We start from the raw sequence: 17,215 nt of genomic DNA on the forward strand, positions 1-17,215 counted from the left end.
AAAAGCCTGGAACAGCTGCTCTGTCTTCCCCTCCCTTCCGTTCCGGTTGCTGCCAGGGGCACATGCATTCTGCCCGGGGCTCAGAACCTTTGCGCTGAGAAAGACAGTGAGAAGCCAGCAGGGAAGGCCCGGGAACCAGCTGCTGGGATCTGAACGCAGGGCACGGGGATGCAGCCTTGGCCCCCACCCAGGACCTTCCCTTGCCCGGGGACCGGCAGGTCCCAAGTTCCAGCTGGTCCCATTCCTGCCAGTTGGAGCCTGGACCCCAGCCGTGAATTAGAGCCACCCTGCGGGGCGGATTGTCCTCGGAACTCCTCGGCCTCGGCAGGCTGGCTGCCTTCCAGAAGGAGCCCTCTGGCTCTCTCTCCTTCCCTCTGGGCTCCTTCCCATCGGCCCTGCCCTGCCCCTCCCCCGGGCCCAGGCCACACAGGGAACAGAGCGGCCATTATTCTCCGTCCACACTCAGTGCAGGCTTCTTTCTCCTTGCTCAGCGCACGACAGACGCAAAGTCGGGCATCGGAGGCACAAAGAGCCGGTCTGAGATGTCGCCCACAGAGGGTCCTTGTGTGACCCTGACACGGCGTGGAGGCGTGAGCGAGCCCCGCCTTGTCTCTCCCCCCACGTCTGTCACCTGGGGGGTCCCCGAGAGCAGAGGACCGAGCCCTGCTCCTCCACATACTACTGTGCGACTTGGGGAGTTATTTAACATCAGCTCCGTGCCTCAGTTTCCACTCTGTAAACTGGGGTCGGTAGTCCCACGCGAAGGCTGAGTGAGGAAATCCTGTGAGCTGCCTTGTCCTTATAGCCCCCCGAGCTTCTGCCCAGGGTCTGGGCATCATCTGGAAGAAATGAAGTTAGCACGGAGGTCAGGTTCTCCATCTCCAGCAAGGAGAAACAAAGCAGCTCCTCTCCCTGCCCACGGCTAAAGTCAGATCAGTGAAAGGGGTGCGCTTGGCCTTGGGGGCCTCTTCTGGGGGAGACCCTGCCCAACATCTTTGTCTCCGGAGGGGAAGGAGGACCAGGGCAGCTGCTGTCTGCCACTCACGTGATCACACTACAGGCTTTAGGATGGGCTCTGATGTTTCACTTCCGAGGTTTTGGTTTTCTTGTCACTTGGAACTTATTTTCCCACAGCAACAGTAGCATTGGTTCCTTTGCAGACCTTGGTTCAGGACAGGCTACATGCTGAGCTCTAGGGACAGAAAGGTCCTGGAAATGGTGTCCCAGGTAGATGCGTAGAACGTGGCCATGGGGTTCCGCATACTTCAGAACCGCGCGCTGTTAGTGAGAGGCACAGATCCACGAGGGCTGCCTGAAGCTGCTGGGGCGGGTGGCGCTCCGATGAAGGTGCAGGGGCGGTTCGTGGGATCCAAGGGCAGGGATACAGCTGGGCCTCAGGGTGAGCTGGAACCAGGTTGGACAAGGGTCGGGATCCTAGGACAGGCTTTCGGCTTCTCTCTGTACCCCAGGCTCCATGGCTAAGTAAATTCTCAGGAAAGAGAGTCTGATTGGCCTAAGAGGGGTTCAGTGACCACCCCCAATCAAAGGCAGCTAGGGGAGCAGGCTCACAGGGCTGCTGGGGTCCCACATGCATACCCGGGGTTGATTCTGAGAGCTAGGGGGTGGGGGAGTTGGGCAGACCGCTCCAACCCTGCTCCTTCAACTCTCTGGAAAGGCCATCCTGTGTCCCCATGGAGACTAGTTCCTGCTGCCCGCCACCCTCCCTGAAGCCGGGGGCTTCAGTGGGGTGAACAGTGGGCGCTGGGTGAGTAGGCTTCAGCCTTAGTGCTCGTGAATTGTGTGAGCTCGTCACTGGAGCCCTAGTGTGTGCTTCCCAGGTGAGCCTTGCTGGGGAGGGCAGACAAAAGCAGGAAGCTTATGCTGTCAGTGAATTTGTATTCTTGTTGGGGAACGATCACGTGTTCGACTATAAAAAAGTTAGGAAAGGAAGAGGGAGGCAGGGTTCTCGTGTCTTAGGTCAGATCCCTGGGAAGCAGGAAGCCGCCCCTGTGAGGGAGGGAGGGCAGCAGGGCCGGGGCAGAAGGAGAAGCCGAGTAGCAAAGCAACTGCATGCCAGGCCACGGCCAGTCCTGGGGTGCTCTGGAACTGGGATTACCCTTTAGAGTTGTCCCATTTGAGGCAAGGGGTCCTGGCCTTTGGACCCCAGCATCGGCTAGTTATCAGACGAAGGCTGCACTTGGAGAGGGGGGTGTGACCTTGGGTGAGGGACTCCCTCTGTCCGAGGTCAATCAGCCAGCAGCAATGCCCAGCCCGTGGGGGTGGGAGCCTTGGTCCTGAACCGAGCGCCCACTGCAGCGGGCTTTCCTCGGCACTCTCCAGAGGGAGGATGGTGTGCTGCACGGCGTGGCCTGGCCTCACCTGTGTGTCCCCGGACTGGATGGCGCTGGTGGGGAGGGTGCATGTCTCCATGTCACGCTCTGTTCACGTTCCAAATCCCCAGCTGTGGCCGCAGACTCAAGGAGTGTTCGAATAAGAATCCCAGTGCGTTTGAGTCAGGTGGGTGCCCTGCCCACCCTCCCCCCACCAGCTTGTTGAGGATCCGCACTCAGTACCAAGGACCTCCCAGAGCCGGTGGGCTCCCGAGGCTCAGATGTTCGGAGTGAAGGCCCTGGCCTGGAAGTGATGTGAGGGCCTCGAAGAGGGGCCGCACTTTATCTTGTACAGCTGACGGTAGTCAGTGCCGCTGAGCTCTTTCTCTTCCCTACACCGGTTCCTGCCCTGGAGGGGCGTGGCTGTGACCACAGGGAGTGAGGGGCAGAAGGACCAAGACTCCCACACAGGGAGGTGGACAGAGTAGGAGATTTCAAGTCACATAGACCTGGGATTGAATCCTGGCTTTTCTGCTTCGTTGCTCTGTGACCCTGGGGAAGTTGCTTGACCTCTCTGAGCTTGGTTTCTTCATCTGTAAAGCAGCAATAATGACAATATCCTTCTACTGTGTGGATTCGTGAGGATTAAATGGGACGTATTTAATATGGCGTAATAAAGGTTTCTGCTATTACTCCATAGGAATGACCCAGCTAACCTGTTTTTTTCTTCTCCTCCTAGCTGCTGACATGGCCTCCAGAAACTTCTTTGGGAGCCTTTGGTCTCCTGTGGGACCTCAGCGTGGATGGGCTCTTCCGTCCGTCTGGTCAGTACCTCGGGTGCAGGGCAGCAGCTGGCATGCTGGGTACCCAAGCTCGAGAGCCTACATAGTACTCAGCTCTCAGCCCCGCACCGCCCCAGCCCGGTGTGTGGGAGAGGTGCTAGTGGGGGTGTTGCATCACCGGGACACGGAGACATCAGGCCATCTTTGGCTCTGGCTCCTGCGTTAGTAAAAAGCTGAGCCAACAGGCTCCCCAGCACCTTCTCTGGCCTCAGCTCCATGTCACCAGGGCCAAGTCCAGGCTGACTTCACAGACTTAGGATCCTGGAACAGTCTGGGAGCTGGGTTCTCTGGATTTACGAGGACAGCTTGCCTCCAGCTTCTTCCTGAGAGCCCCAGTTTGCTTGGGTGGGTTCCAGGAACATCTGCATCAAATCAGGGAAGCTCTTTGGGTTGGAGTCACCAAGGGGGAGGGCCCTGAAGCTGTGCCCCTACCCGCAGCCCTCCTCAGCTCCTAGGGCATCAGCGGAGCCCCTAAGTTTGGACTGGGCTGGAGTGAGAGCTTTGAGTCTGTACCTTGGTCCTGACATGTAAAGGATACACTTAAGTTATTTTTATTTGTTTTTTTTTTTTAGTTTATTTACTTATTTTTGGCTGCGTTGGGTCTTTGTTACTGCACGTGGGCTTTCTCTAGTTGCAGCGAGCGGGGGCTACTCTTCGTTGCGGTGCACGGGCTTCTTATTGCGGTGGCTTCTCTTGTTGCGGAGCACGGGCTCTAGGTGCGAGGGCTTCAGTAGTGGCACGTGGGCTCTAGAGCGCAGGCTCAGTAGTTGTGGCGCACTGGCTTAGTTGCTTGGAGGCATGTGGGATCTTCCCAGACCAGAGCTCGAACCCCTGTCCCCTGCATTGGCAGGCGGATTCTTAACCACTGCGCCACCAGGGAAGTACCTGAGTCATGTTTACCCTTTCAGATGTTCAGAGTTCCACAGAAGCAATTAGTTTCCCCTTCTGTGGCTGCACCCTTACCGGGCTGTCATCGTTTGGTGCCTGAACCTAGACACTTTGGCACCAAAAAATATCATGTAACCGATTGAAAGGTGCTTAGGGCAGACAGCGAGAGGGATCCACAGGTTTCCAGACCGCGCCCTCGCCCACCAGCTGCAGTCTGCCCACGCTCCCGCTAAAACATGGAAGCACGTAGCTCTGAAGGCCAAGGTTATAGACCCATGATGCACCATTAACCCCCCACCACCACCACCGGCAAGCAGCCCTTTGAATTTCTGCATTTGTGCCTCCCCTCCAGGCGTTGGCTGAGCTGGGGGCCATCTGTCACATTAGAGCATTCCAGACTCCTCCCACTCCCCCCTCCCCCGCCCCTGCCCCTACGCCTGGGACCCTCTAACTGAGGTCCTCTGAATAGCGCCAGTCTCGGCCTCCTCTCCCTTTGCATAACCTCTGCCCCTGCAGCCTGGGCTGCCCTTTCACGCCTCTGTGGCAGGCCTGCCCTCTGGGGAACAGAGGCCTCCCTTGTCCCACTCTTCTCCTGCGTGAGGTGGTCTGTGTCTCCTCCCGCTGAGGCAGAGGGGACGTCCCACTCTTCTTTGCTTCTTGCCACATTGTCCCTGATTCGCCCTCCACTGGGATGGGGTGGACCCGGGAACGGGCCCTTGAGTTCAGCTCTGGTAGCTCATTCCACTGCAGAGCCGTTCTCCCGGCATTAAGGTGGGGGCGGGGGGGGGGGGAGGATGTCTCTTTCCCTCCCGTTGGAATAGAGACTGGGCCACAGAATGCTGTGCCCAAGGTCAGGATCTTGATTGGTTTGGGCAAAGGCAAAGGCCTGGTTCGCAAAAGAAGGGAAAGCGGGGACTCTTCGTACCCCCGTGTTCACAGCAGCATCACTCACAACACCCAAATGGCGGAAGGGACCCAAATCCCAATCGTCCACTGACGCCTGAATGAATAAGCAAAATGTGGTCTATACATGCAGTGGAGTATTATTCAGCCTTAAAAAGAAAGGTAATTCTGGGACTTCCCTGGTGGCCCAGTGGTTAAGGCTTCGCCTTCCAATGCAGTGGGTGTGGGTTCCATCCCTGGTCAGGGAGCCAGGATCCCACACGCTTGGCAGACAAAAAACCAAAACATAAAACAGAAGCAACATTGTAACAAATTAAATGAAACATTTAAAAATGATCCACATTCAAAAAATCTTTGAAAAAAAAGGGAAGGAAATTCTGTCACATGCTACAACGTGGATGAACCTTGAGGACATTATGCTAAGTGAAATAAGCCAGCCACAGAAAGATAAATACTGTAGGATTTCTCTTATATGAAGTACCTAGAGTAGTCAAATTCATAGAGACAGAAAGTAGAATGGTGGTTGCCAGGGGCTAGGGGAGGGGGAATGGGAGGTTAGTTGTTCATGGGTACAGCGTTTCAGTTTGGGATGATGAAAAAGTTCTGGAAATGGGTAGTGGTGATGGTGAACAATGTGAATGTACTTAACACTGCTGAACTGTACACTTAAAAATGGTTAAGATGGAAAAAAATGGTTAAGATGGCAACTTTTACGTTATGTGTTTTTTACATAAGTTTTAAAAAGTAAAGGCCAAGCCCAGAGTCAAGAGCCAGGTGCCAGGAGAGAATCTACCAAAAGCTGGAACTGGAAATCAACTGCTAGTTCAGGGAGCATTTGTATGGTTAAATTAGATCCAGGATTGATGCAAAAGGAAGTCATGTTTCTCAGATTTGTCAACGACTTGAGGTGCTCTGTGGGGCACTGCCCTCTGGGGCAGAACTGTGGGGCTTTGGATCTGTGATTGGTATGTGAGTTTTCAAGTTGCCTGGCCTTTCTCTTTTGTAAAATGGGGGAGACTTGCAGGTGTGTAAATTTCCATCTTTTTCTGGAATATGTAGCTGACCAGAGGTTCTTCCCAGATTATCCCGGGAAAGGTCTTACACAATCGCCTTCATCACAGCATGCTTCCTGAGTAAGGGGAGAGCCCGGGTGGGGCCGGCTCTCTGGCAGGGCCTGGGATCCAGGCTTCAGAGTTGACTGTCATGGGTGTGCTCCGGGCGACTGGGGCTAAGGGCTGAGAGCCCAGCGTTTGCTGGAGGATTGGAGTAAGGTGGGAATTGTTTTCCTGGTTTAAGAAGATGGTTCCTGCCCTCAGGGGGCTGATAGGTGGGAGGGGATTAAGTGTCCAATTACAATAGGAGATAGAGAGGAGGCAGAGGCAGAACTTCGGGGAAACTACTTCTAGTTAGATGGGGGAGGCCGGAATCGGGAAGTGCTTTGTAGAAGAGGGAGCGGTTGATTCATCTCTCAAAAGACGTGTAGGGCAGGGATTGCAAACGCGGTTGCAGTGGGGACCTAGTGAGATCGGTGACTGGAGAGCTCCTGGCCTGTCTAAAGAGGCTGGCTGGTTCCGTTTTGCCAGATCTGTCCATTTTCAAGAGACGCTATGTTTTAGTTGGGATGTACTTGGACTCGTAAGTAACAGATGTCCAATTAAGAACAGTTTATCATCTCACATGACAAGAAATCCAGAAGCAGGTTGTTCCATGGTATGTTCAACAGATTTGCATCACCAGGGCTCTGGCTCAGCTTGTGTCTCCCTTTCCACTTCTCCCCCTGAAGGCTGCAGAATGGCTTCTGTAGCTCCAGGCATCATGTTCTCACAAGACAGCAGTGTTCAAGGCAGAAAGGATAAATAAGAGTGAGGGATAAGAGATCATTGCTTCTTATGTATTTTTCTCTCTTTTTATCAGGACATTCTTTCCATTTTGTTTCATTAGACAGAACTGGATCACAGGCTCTAGAAGACCCCTTCTAACTGCCGGTACCCTTTGAATACCGTGGCTTTGTCTGAAGAATTTTCAGCCTCATGAATCCTATACCTCCAGGGTAGAATCCAGGAAACTCTTTTTTTTCCAGCCTCCTTTCAAATATTTGAATTTTTAGTTTTGGAATTTCCATTGAGTCCTTTATTGGTTTTTTATAGTTTCTGTTTCTCTACTGGGATTTCTTATTTGTTCCTATTCAACATGAGCATATTCTCATTTGCCATCTTGAGCACAGTCATAATAGCTGCTTTAAATCTTTGTCATTCTAACATCTGGAGCATCTAATTCACTACATGGAAAATTAAGTATGAAAGGGAACATTGAGAAATGAGTCAAGAAATCATACCAAGTAAATACCAGGGCTCTTTGTCCTAGATCTCTCGGATATTTTCCAGAACTGTTCACGGAGAATCGCCTGCTGCTTGCGGCCTGGCTTCCCTACCTAACCTAGAACACTCGCGGGACTGTGCAGGTGAGGTGTCCTGGCGTTCAAGCTTCAGGACCTTTAAGGTCAATCGGTTTTTGACATTTAATAAAACTGTTTTCTGCTCAAACAGCCAGAGCCTGTTTCTGTTGCCGTGGCTCTCCACCACGGGCTGATGTGCTTCCTCCACTGGGGTGGACCCACTTGCCCCGAGCAGACACCAGGATGAAACGAGCGTTCCCTTCCCAGGGAGGAGGGGGAGCATGGCTCTTGGATAGGCAGCCAGCAGAGTCTGTTGTAGCCAGAATACGGATGTTTATGTGAAATCTCCTGTTGGTAACTAATTCTGTTAGGAAGCAAAACCCAAAAACGCCCCACTGTGAACCCATCTGCAGACTATTTGACTGTAGATAGAATAGAATATAGTTCTACTGGTTTGCAGCCCTGGGCATAGCCCTGGCTGTGGAGAGATTGGGGGGAAGCCAGGAACAGCGAGAGTGGGGCTTCCTTTAAGGGGCTGAGTAGGAGATAAGACTGGACGTTTCGGGTCAGATCTTGGAGGACAGTGGGGGCCATTACAGGTGTAGTGAAGCTTCATTAATATTTGGCAAGACCAGGACAGATTGTTGTTGTCGTTGTTATTTAGATATAATTCATGTACCATATAATTCACCCTTTTAAAGTGTATGATTCAGTATGATTCACAGAGCTGTTCAACCACTGTCTAATTCTGAAACATTTTCATCACCCGCAAAAAGAAACCTCAGACCTCAGCAGTCACTGCCCACTCCCCACTCCTCCCAGCCCCCTGGCAACCTCTAATCTACCTTCTGTCTCAGTGGACTTGCTTATTCTGGACATTTCATGTAAATGAAATGAGACAATATGTGACCTTTTGTGTTTGCTTCTTTTACTTAGCATAATGTTTTCAAGGTTCATGCATGTCGTAGCATTCCTTTTTACGGCCGAATAATATTGCATTTTATGGCTGTACCACATTACATCCATTCGTCAGTTGATGGGCACTTGGGTCGTTTCCACTTTTTGGCCCTTGTGAGTAACACTGCTGTGAACATTGGCACACAAGTGTTCACGGGGACATACGTTTTTAGTTCTCACTGGTATATGCTTAGGAGTGGAATTGCTGGGTAATACGGTGGCTCTTATTTAGCCTTTTGAAAGACTGCCAAACTATTTCCTGAAGTGGCTGCGTCATGTTACATTCCCACCAGCCATGTCTGAGGGTTCCAATTTCTCCACATCCTTGCCAACATCTGTTATTGTCCATCTCTTGATAATAGTCATACTAGTGGGTGTGAAGTGATATCTCCTTGTGGGTTTGGGTTTGCATTTCTCTAATGACTAAGCATGTTGAGCATCTGTTCCTGTGCTTGTTGGCCATTTGTATATCTTCTTTGAGGAAGTATCTGTTCAAATGCTGTGCTCATTTTGTGATTGGATTGTTTGTATTTTTTTGTTGAGCTGCAGTTCTTTTATATACTCTGGATATTAGACCCTTACCAGATGTGTGATTTGCAAATGTTTTCTCCCATTTTGTGGGTTATCTTTCCATTCTCTTGACGGTGGCCTTTGATGCACAGAAGTTTTTAATTTTGATAAAGTCTAATTTAGCTGTTGTTTTCTATTGTTGCCCATACTTTGATGTCAAGCAAGACACCACTGCCTAGTCCAAGGTCATGAAGATGTTCCCTTATGTTTGTTTGTTTATTTTTTATTTAGTTTATTCATTTATTTATTTTTGGCTACATTGGGTGTTTGTTGCTGCGCGCGGGCTTTCTCTAGTTGCGGCGAGCGGGGGCTACTCTTTGCGGTGCGCATGCTTCTCATTGCGGTGGCTTCTCTTGCTGCGGAGCACGGGCTCTAGGTGTGCGGGCTTCAGTAGTTGTGGCTCACGGGCTCTAGGGTGAAGGCTCAGTAGTTGCGGTGCACGGGCTTAGTTGCTCCGTGGCATGTGGGATCTTCCCGGACCAGGGCTTAAACCCGTGTCCCCTGCATTGGCAGGCAGATTCTTAACCATTGCACCACCAGGGAAGTCCCTCCCTTATGTTTTATTCTGAGAATTCTATAGGTTTAGCGTTTCCATTTAGGTCTTTGATCCATTTTGAGTTGATTTTTGTATATGGTGCGAGATAGGGGTACAGCTTCAGTCTTTTGCATGTGGATATCCACTTGTCCCAGGACCATTTGTTGAAAGACTATTCTTTCCCACAGTGAGTTATCTTGGCACCCTTGTGGAAAATCAGTTGACCATGGATGTACGAGTTTATTTCTGGACTCTCAGTTCTATTCCATTGATATATATGTGTGTGCGTGTGTGTGTGTGTGTGTGTGTGTATATATACACACACACATATTTGTCCTTATGCCAGTACTGCAAATTCTTGATTATGGTAGCTTGTAGTAAGTTTTGAAATTGGGAAGTGTGAGTTCTCCAACTTTGCTCTTTTCAAAATTGTTTTGGCTATCCTGGGTCTCTTGTATTTCCATATTAATTTTAGGATTGGCTTACTAGTCTCTTCAAAAATGACAGCTGGGCTTTCAATAGTGATTGTGTTGAATCTGTAAGTGACTTTGAGTGTTACTGCCATCTTAATAATATTGAGTCTTCTAATCCATGAGCAGGAGATATCTGTCCGTTTATTTAGATCTTCTTTAATTTCTTTCAAGAATGTTTTGTGGTTTTCAGTGTACAAGTCTTACACTTCTTTTGTTAAATTTATTCCTAATTATTTTATTCTTTTTGATACTGTCGTAAGTGGAATTCTTTTCTTCGTTTTCTTTTCAGATCATTCCTTGCTAGTGTGTAGGCATACAACAGATTTTTGTGTATTGACCTTGTATCCTGCAACCTTGCTGAACTCGTTTATTAGCTCTAATAGTTTTTGTTTTGTTTTTTTTTTATGGCAGAGTTTGGTTTTGAAAGCAAACATATTCTTGTGCAACTAATTGCTTGCGAGAAATGACCTCATGTTTCTCTAACAAACATGTTTTGGCTGTGCTGGTGTAGGACTGACCAGTAACTCAGTGCCAAACATACTGACTAGGCAGCAGTGCCTGGAGAAGAGCGGCTCCATCAGTGAGATGGAAATACTTTGGAAGAGAAGTAAAACAGGTGTAGCTCCTTTCCCGCTAGTTTCCAAGACAGTGTTGTTCCTTCTGACCTACTCATTCCATTCCCTGCCAGCTTCTATGATAGTTGTGTGGGAAGGGGAGAATATAACAGAATAAAAGACCCTGGCCAGTACATTCTTTGGATGTTTTTTAAGTGGGCGAGAAATTTAGCTCTCAGAACAAATCCGTTTTGTTTTCATGAGCAGTGTCTTTGGACGCTTTGTCCTTCCTCACTTGGTCACCATGCTTTTCCCTTTGTCCCCAGAGCTCCAGGGTCGTAATTTCTCTTGGGCGAGCCCCGTTTTGTGGGTGGCTTTCCTTTCTGTCATTGCTTGCTTGTATCCTCTCTCCTCCCTCTTCTCAACCTTCCTTCCTTCCTCCCTCCCAGATAATATCTATAAGGTAGCTTCTTGTAAAAAGAATGACACAAACCAAAAGATGACCAATAAACTCACTAGCCAATGGAACCTGGTTTTATTTTTTCAAAAGTGCCCTACGTACCAAGTGCTGAAAATTCAAATACAAGAGAAAGGTGCAAAGTGAAAAGCGAACGCCTCCCTCCCTGCCCACTCCCCACGGCCCCTTCCTCTCCCCAAGTGCTCCTTATTAACAGTTTCTCATGATGATTTCCAGGAACAGAATTAATGCACAATCCACATAATATATGTTTTGATATTTACAGGTTGTATTTATACCATCTTTCTTCCGTCATTTCGGTATTCATCTGAAATTGCCTCCAGTGGAGAGTTTCTCTTCTAAGAGTTTCCCAGCTCTCTCCCTGGGTGTCAGGAGAGGCCACAGCCCACACAGCACAAGTTGGACAGGGTTTTCTCCAGAGCGAGGGGTCCTGGAGGTAGATGAGCCCCCAGGGTGTGAAAAGAAAACATTAACATTTTAACTCATCTTTTTAAAAACAGTTTTGTTGAGGCATAATTGACATACATGAACCTATACACATTTAACGTGTACAACTTATACACGAAACACAGGTATATACCCATAAAACTGTCACCACATCAAAAAATTATATCCGTTGTCCCCTGCCCTCCACGTTTTCTTGTGCCTCTTCGTAATTAATTCATCTCTCTCCCCTTTTGTCTCTAAGAAACCACCCATCTACTTCTTGTCACTCCGGATTAGGTTGCATTTTCTGTAATTTTATATAAATGGAACCATGCAGTAGGTGCTCTTTTTTTTTTTTTTCTGGTCTGGCTTCTTTCAATTACTTTGAAATTCACACGTGCTATTGTGTGTATCCATAGTTTATCCCTTTCAGTAGCTGGGTGGTATTCTGTTGCGGGGCAGTACCACAGTTTGTTCATCCAAGTCAAGGCTTGGTGGACATTTCGGTTGTTTTCAGTTTGGGGGCTATTAAAATAAAGCTGCTATAAACATTGTTATGCAAGTCCTTGTGGGGAGGTCCCTTAGGGTAAACATCTACAAGTGGATAGGCTGGGTCATACGATAAATGTGTGTTTAGGTTGTTAAGACATTGCCAAACTATTTTTCTCTAAGTGGGCATACCATCTCCACCAGCAGTGAGGGGGAGTTCCAGTTGCTCCACATCTTCCCTACCACTTGGTATAGTCAGTCTTTTTAAGAAGTATGTGGCAGTAGCTCATTGTTTTAATTTGCATTTCCCTAAAACCTGATGATCTTTGCATAGGCTTATTTGCCATCTGTATATCTTCTTTTTTTTTTTTAATAAATTTTTTTTTTTTTTTTTTTTTGGCTGCCCTGGGTCTTTGTTGCTGCGCGTGGGCTTTAGTTGCAGCTAGTGGGGGCTACTTTTTGTTGCGGTGCACGGGCTTCTCATTGCAGTGGCTTCTCTTGTTGCGGAGCACGGGCTCTAGGTGCGCGGGCTTCAGTAGCTGTGGCTCGCAGGCTCTAGAGCGCAGGCTCAGCAGTTGTGGTGCACAGGCTCAGTTGCTCCGCGGCACGTGGGATCCTTCCGGACCGGGGCACGAACCCGCCTCCCCTGCATCGGCAGGCGGACTCCCAACCACTGCGCCACCAGGGAAGCCCATAAATATTGTATTTTTTGATGCTATTGTAAATGGAATTGTTTTCTTAATTTCATTTTCAAATTATTAATTTCTAGTGTACTGATATACACTTGATTTTTGCAGATTGGCCTTGTATCCCACAATCTTAATAAACTTGTACTTGGCTGATAATTTTTATCAGGAATGTATATTGGATTTTGAGATGATTATATGGTTTTTCTTCTTTAGTCTCTTAATATGGGGAATTACACTGACTGATTTTCGAATGTTTATTCCTTCATCCTTGCATTCTGGAATAAATCCTATTTGTTTATATTAATTTTTTACGTATTGTTGGATTCAGCTTGGTAAATTTTTGCTGAGAACTCTTACATTTATGTGCATGAAGGATATTTGTCTGTACTTTTCTCTTTCTGGTTCTGGTATCAGAGTACTGCTGGTTTCATAGAATATGTTAAGAAGTATTCCCTCCTCCTCAATTTTCTGGAAGAGTTTGTGTAGAACTGGTATTATTTCTTCCTTAAATGTTTGGTAAAATTAGCCAGTGAAGCCATCTGAGCTTTGTTTCATGTGGGAAGATTTCAAACTACAAATCTGATTTTTAAAAATATATATATGTTTGTTTGTGATATCTGTTTCTTCTTAAGTAGGCTTTGTTAGTTTGTGTCCATTCATCTTGTCAAATTTATTGATATAGACTTTTTCATAATATTCTCTTATTATCCTTTTAAAAATTTATTTATATTTTATTTTTGGCTGTATTAGGTGCGTGGGCTTCAGTAGTTGTGGCTCGTGGGCTCTAGAGCGCAGGCTCAGTAGCTGTGGCACGTGGGCTTAGTTGCTCCGAGACGTGGGATCTTCCCCAACCAGGGCTTGAACCTGGGTCCCCTGCACTGGCAGACGGATTCTTAACCACTGAGCCACCAGGGAAGTCCTTATTATCATTTTAATGTCTGTTGAATCAGTGATGATGGTCTCTTTCTCATTCTGATATTGGTAATTTGTGTTTCTCTCTACTTCCTGATCAGTCAGGTCACAGGTTTATCAACTTTATTGATCTTCTCAAAGAACTAGCTTTTGGTTTCATTTATTTTCCTTAGTTTTTTGTTTCTATTTCACCGATTTCTGCTCTTACCTTTATTTCCTTTCTTCTGCTTGTTTTGCGTTTGATTTGCTTCCCTCCCCATCGTTCCCCCCCACCCAGTTTCTTAAGTTGGAAACTTAGATCACCGTAGCTCATGTTAAGTTCTCTTTTTAATATGTTATATCACATACATAACATATTAGTATCACTGTGCAATTACATAGCTTATAAATGTGTATTTGTTGGAGGTATAACTTAAAAAATTTTAATGACAGATATGTACCATCAAAAAAGTTTGAAGACCAGCAGACCTAAATGAGAAGGAAATCCAAAAAAGAGGGGATATATGTATTTGTAGAGCTGATTCCCTTTGCTATACAGTATAAACTGACACAATATTGTAAAGCAACTATACTCCAGTTAAAAAAAAAATAAGTTTGGAGACCAGCAAAAGCATTCTTCGATTGGAGCTCTGGGCAGACTCATTATTGGAAATTTTGAGCAGCCACATATCATGGGAACACAGGGCTGCATGATTGGTGTTGGCGTGTAGGATGGGGTGGATGGAGTGGAGTCAGGGTGTCCGACAGTCACTCCCTTGGCAAAACCCTGCAGCAGCATTGGAGTGGCATCAGGACACAGGTGGAACTGGGCAGTCAGATGCCCAGTTCTCACCTGAAGGGCCAGCACTGAGCACCAAGGATTGTTTTCAGTTAGCAGCAGTTATGTATGTGAAACACCTGGTGTACAGGGGACACTCAAAATGATAGCTGTTATCAGAACAAAAATGTACTTCTTTATAAATCGGAGATCATTAGAGAAACTGAAGGAACTAAGCAGCACAAATGTTCTAAATACTGTCTGTACCTCTTCTTCATTTTTGTAGTTCTGTTTTGGCCGTTTATCTCTCAGCCTGTTCTCAGCTGGTTGGTTTTTGTTTTTCTTTTTGTTTCCTCGCATGGTCTTCAAGCAGTCAGAAACCCCTTAGTTCTATAAGATCCGGTTGACATTCTCTACTCTTCGCAGTCTAACGAGGAGTTGTCCTCCCTTCACCTGATCTGTCTCCCATGGTGGGCGGGGCAGTGTCCAGCTGGAGTGGCAGGAAGCAATCCATCCAGAGCCCCTGGAGCCTCCCGGACTGGAGGCCCAGCCTGTGGACAGTGGCCCCTCAGGGCTCCACATGGCCTTGTTATTCGTGGATCACACACGTGCAAGGAGCACTTACGTGCCAGGCCCAGGGCCCACTCTGTGCTCATGTGTGGGTGCCCTTCACTTCTGAACTTCACAGGGCAGGTGCCTCTATCCCCAGGCCCCAAGAGTCAGGCCGGGATCCAGGCCTGCCGCCCCAGCACGCTGGTGCTGCGAGAGTGTTGTGTGGACCCACATGGGCAGGAAGACACGTTGAGGACCACCCGGCACCAGCTCCCTCGGAACTGGGAACTGTTGTTGGCTCAGCACGGCCCCTCCAGAGCCCTCAACAGGAACACGACAATAACAGTAATTCAGCTTCATAATTGATCCTCATTTTTGAAACATGTTATTGTCTGTGGTGATGATAAAAGTAGTTTCATTAAGAATAATAGCTAACATTTCTAGAGAGCTCGTGCCAGGCACTGAGCCCAGGGCTTGGCCAGTCTCATTCAGTCACCACAACCGTCCAAGTAGATACTATTATTTTCCCATTTTTACAGATAATTAGGGGGCTGGAAAGCCTGAGCTTCCTACTCTCTGTATGGAGTGCACAGTTTCCTATGTGGTCAGCCTGACCCCCCAGTCCAGCTCATTTTATCTTTTTCTCTGTCTTGCTCTCTGTGCTCCGGCCTCACTGACCTTCTTTCCCCCACCCCGATCTGTCCTCCTGCTGCAGGGCCTTTGCATGTGCCGGTTTCTCCACCCAGGATCTCTCTTCCCTCCTCCCAGCAACTCCCTGGCTTTTGCCTTCTTCACCCCACCTCTTCCTTGGGCTCACACAGCCTCTCTAGCATTGCCTCCCGAGGCAGGTCTGCACTGCCCCCCTCTCCCACCCCCCATCCAGCCCCCACTTCCTCTACTCCCACTATCCCTTTCCCACTCTTTTTGGCTCTGGTTATAGCTGATGGGTGGATTCTTCGATTCATATTGTCTCTCCCGATGGGCTGTGAGCCCCAGAGCTCAGGGACCATGTCTTTGCTCGTTTTTGTTTTAGCCTTCACTTGCGTCCCTGGCAGCTCCGTGAGCCGAGTACACGGTAGGACGCGGACTATATCCGTTGAATGAGTGGCCACGTCTCCGGGACCGTGTGTGTTGCCCACAGCAGACGTCAGCATCTCTCCCCACCAGACCCTCTGAAACCCCGCGGTCAGTCAGCTGGGGAGCTGCCTGTCTGCTCCTCCAAGGTCAGGACACGGGGTCCGCGGGCCCCGTGGGGACCAGCACGCGTGCTTTACCCCAGCTCAGCGGGCGTCTCCCTGCCCCCTGGGCCTTTGACTCTGACCCACCGCCTGTACAGCCGGGTCACAGGGTGCCGCTCCATGAGCTGCTGGGCTCAGGTAGCTTTGATCTCCCAGAACACACGTAGAATAGTACTGACACAGGATTTTTTTTCAACTCCCAGGTGGTCGTGACGTGCGGCCAGGCTGAGAACGGCTGGGAGCCAGGCTGGGAGCCCTGGGAGTGATGCGGGCCTGGGGCTGCCTTCCTTTCATTCCTCCCCCTCCCCCGCCCGCATTATCAGCCAGAGCAAGTGAGGATGGGCCCCAGGGTGCCGCTCTGGCGTGAGGGCCACGGCTTTCCTTAGCGCAGGGGTTTCCGAACTTGGCTGGTATTAGAATCACTTGGGACTTCTTAAAAATTCCAGAACCCAAGCCACACCCACCCTAATTAAACCACAGTCACTGGGGTGGACACAGGTGGCAGCAATATTTGAAGCTGCTCCCTAAGTGATTCCAAACTGTGCAGACAAGTCTGAGAACCACTGCCTTAGGTTCTTAGCTGGGCCCCCGATCCAGAACATAACAGCAGACACCACCTTCCCTTAGACTGTCTGCTGCCCAAGGTGCTGTGTGCGGATACCTTTTCTTCTGTTGTTGTTGTTGTTTTTTGGGGTTTGGGGTTTTTTTTTTTTTTTTTTTGGCTGCATTGGGTCTTCGTTGCTGTGCGTGGGCTTTCTCTAATTGTGGTGAGCAGGGGCTGCTGTTCGTTGTGGTGCACAAGCTTCTCATTGCGGTGGCTTCTCTTGTTGCAGAGCATGGGCTCTAGGCATGCGGGCTCAGTAGTTGTGGCACGTGGGCTTCAGTAGTTGTGGCTCGCAGGCTCTAGAGTGCAGGCTCAGTAGTTGTGGTGCACAGGCTTAATTGCTCCACGGCATGTGGGATCTTCCCGGACCGGGCTCGAACCCGTGTCCCCTGCATTGGCAGGAGGATTCTTAACCACTGCACCACCAGGGAAGTCCCTGGTGTCTTCTGTTTCATTTTATTCCAGAGGTCAGGACCATTCCCAAAACTGCAGGTTCAGAAATCCAAAGTGAGAGAGAACCGGTGGGCCATGCATTCAGGGACGTTACTGGGACGTCTTTGGTTGAGTCTGAATCAGTCTCAAATTCTTGCTTTTGAAACTTGAGAGGGTAGTTGGCTGCTGCC

The 17,215-nt window shown here is 48.9% G+C and overlaps 1 protein-coding gene across 1 annotated transcript in view; it reads left to right on the forward strand.

Moving 5' to 3' along the window:
- Positions 1-17,215, forward strand: part of FAM178B (family with sequence similarity 178 member B) — a 94,770-nt gene that overhangs the window by 29,345 nt on the left and 48,210 nt on the right. The window contains 1 exon segment of the mRNA XM_060170005.1: positions 3,070-3,154. Coding sequence (XP_060025988.1) covers positions 3,070-3,154 — 85 coding nt within the window.

The sequence above is a fragment of the Lagenorhynchus albirostris genome, chromosome 13, assembly GCF_949774975.1.
Source record: "Lagenorhynchus albirostris chromosome 13, mLagAlb1.1, whole genome shotgun sequence".
Classification (NCBI taxonomy): Eukaryota; Metazoa; Chordata; class Mammalia; order Artiodactyla; family Delphinidae; genus Lagenorhynchus; species Lagenorhynchus albirostris.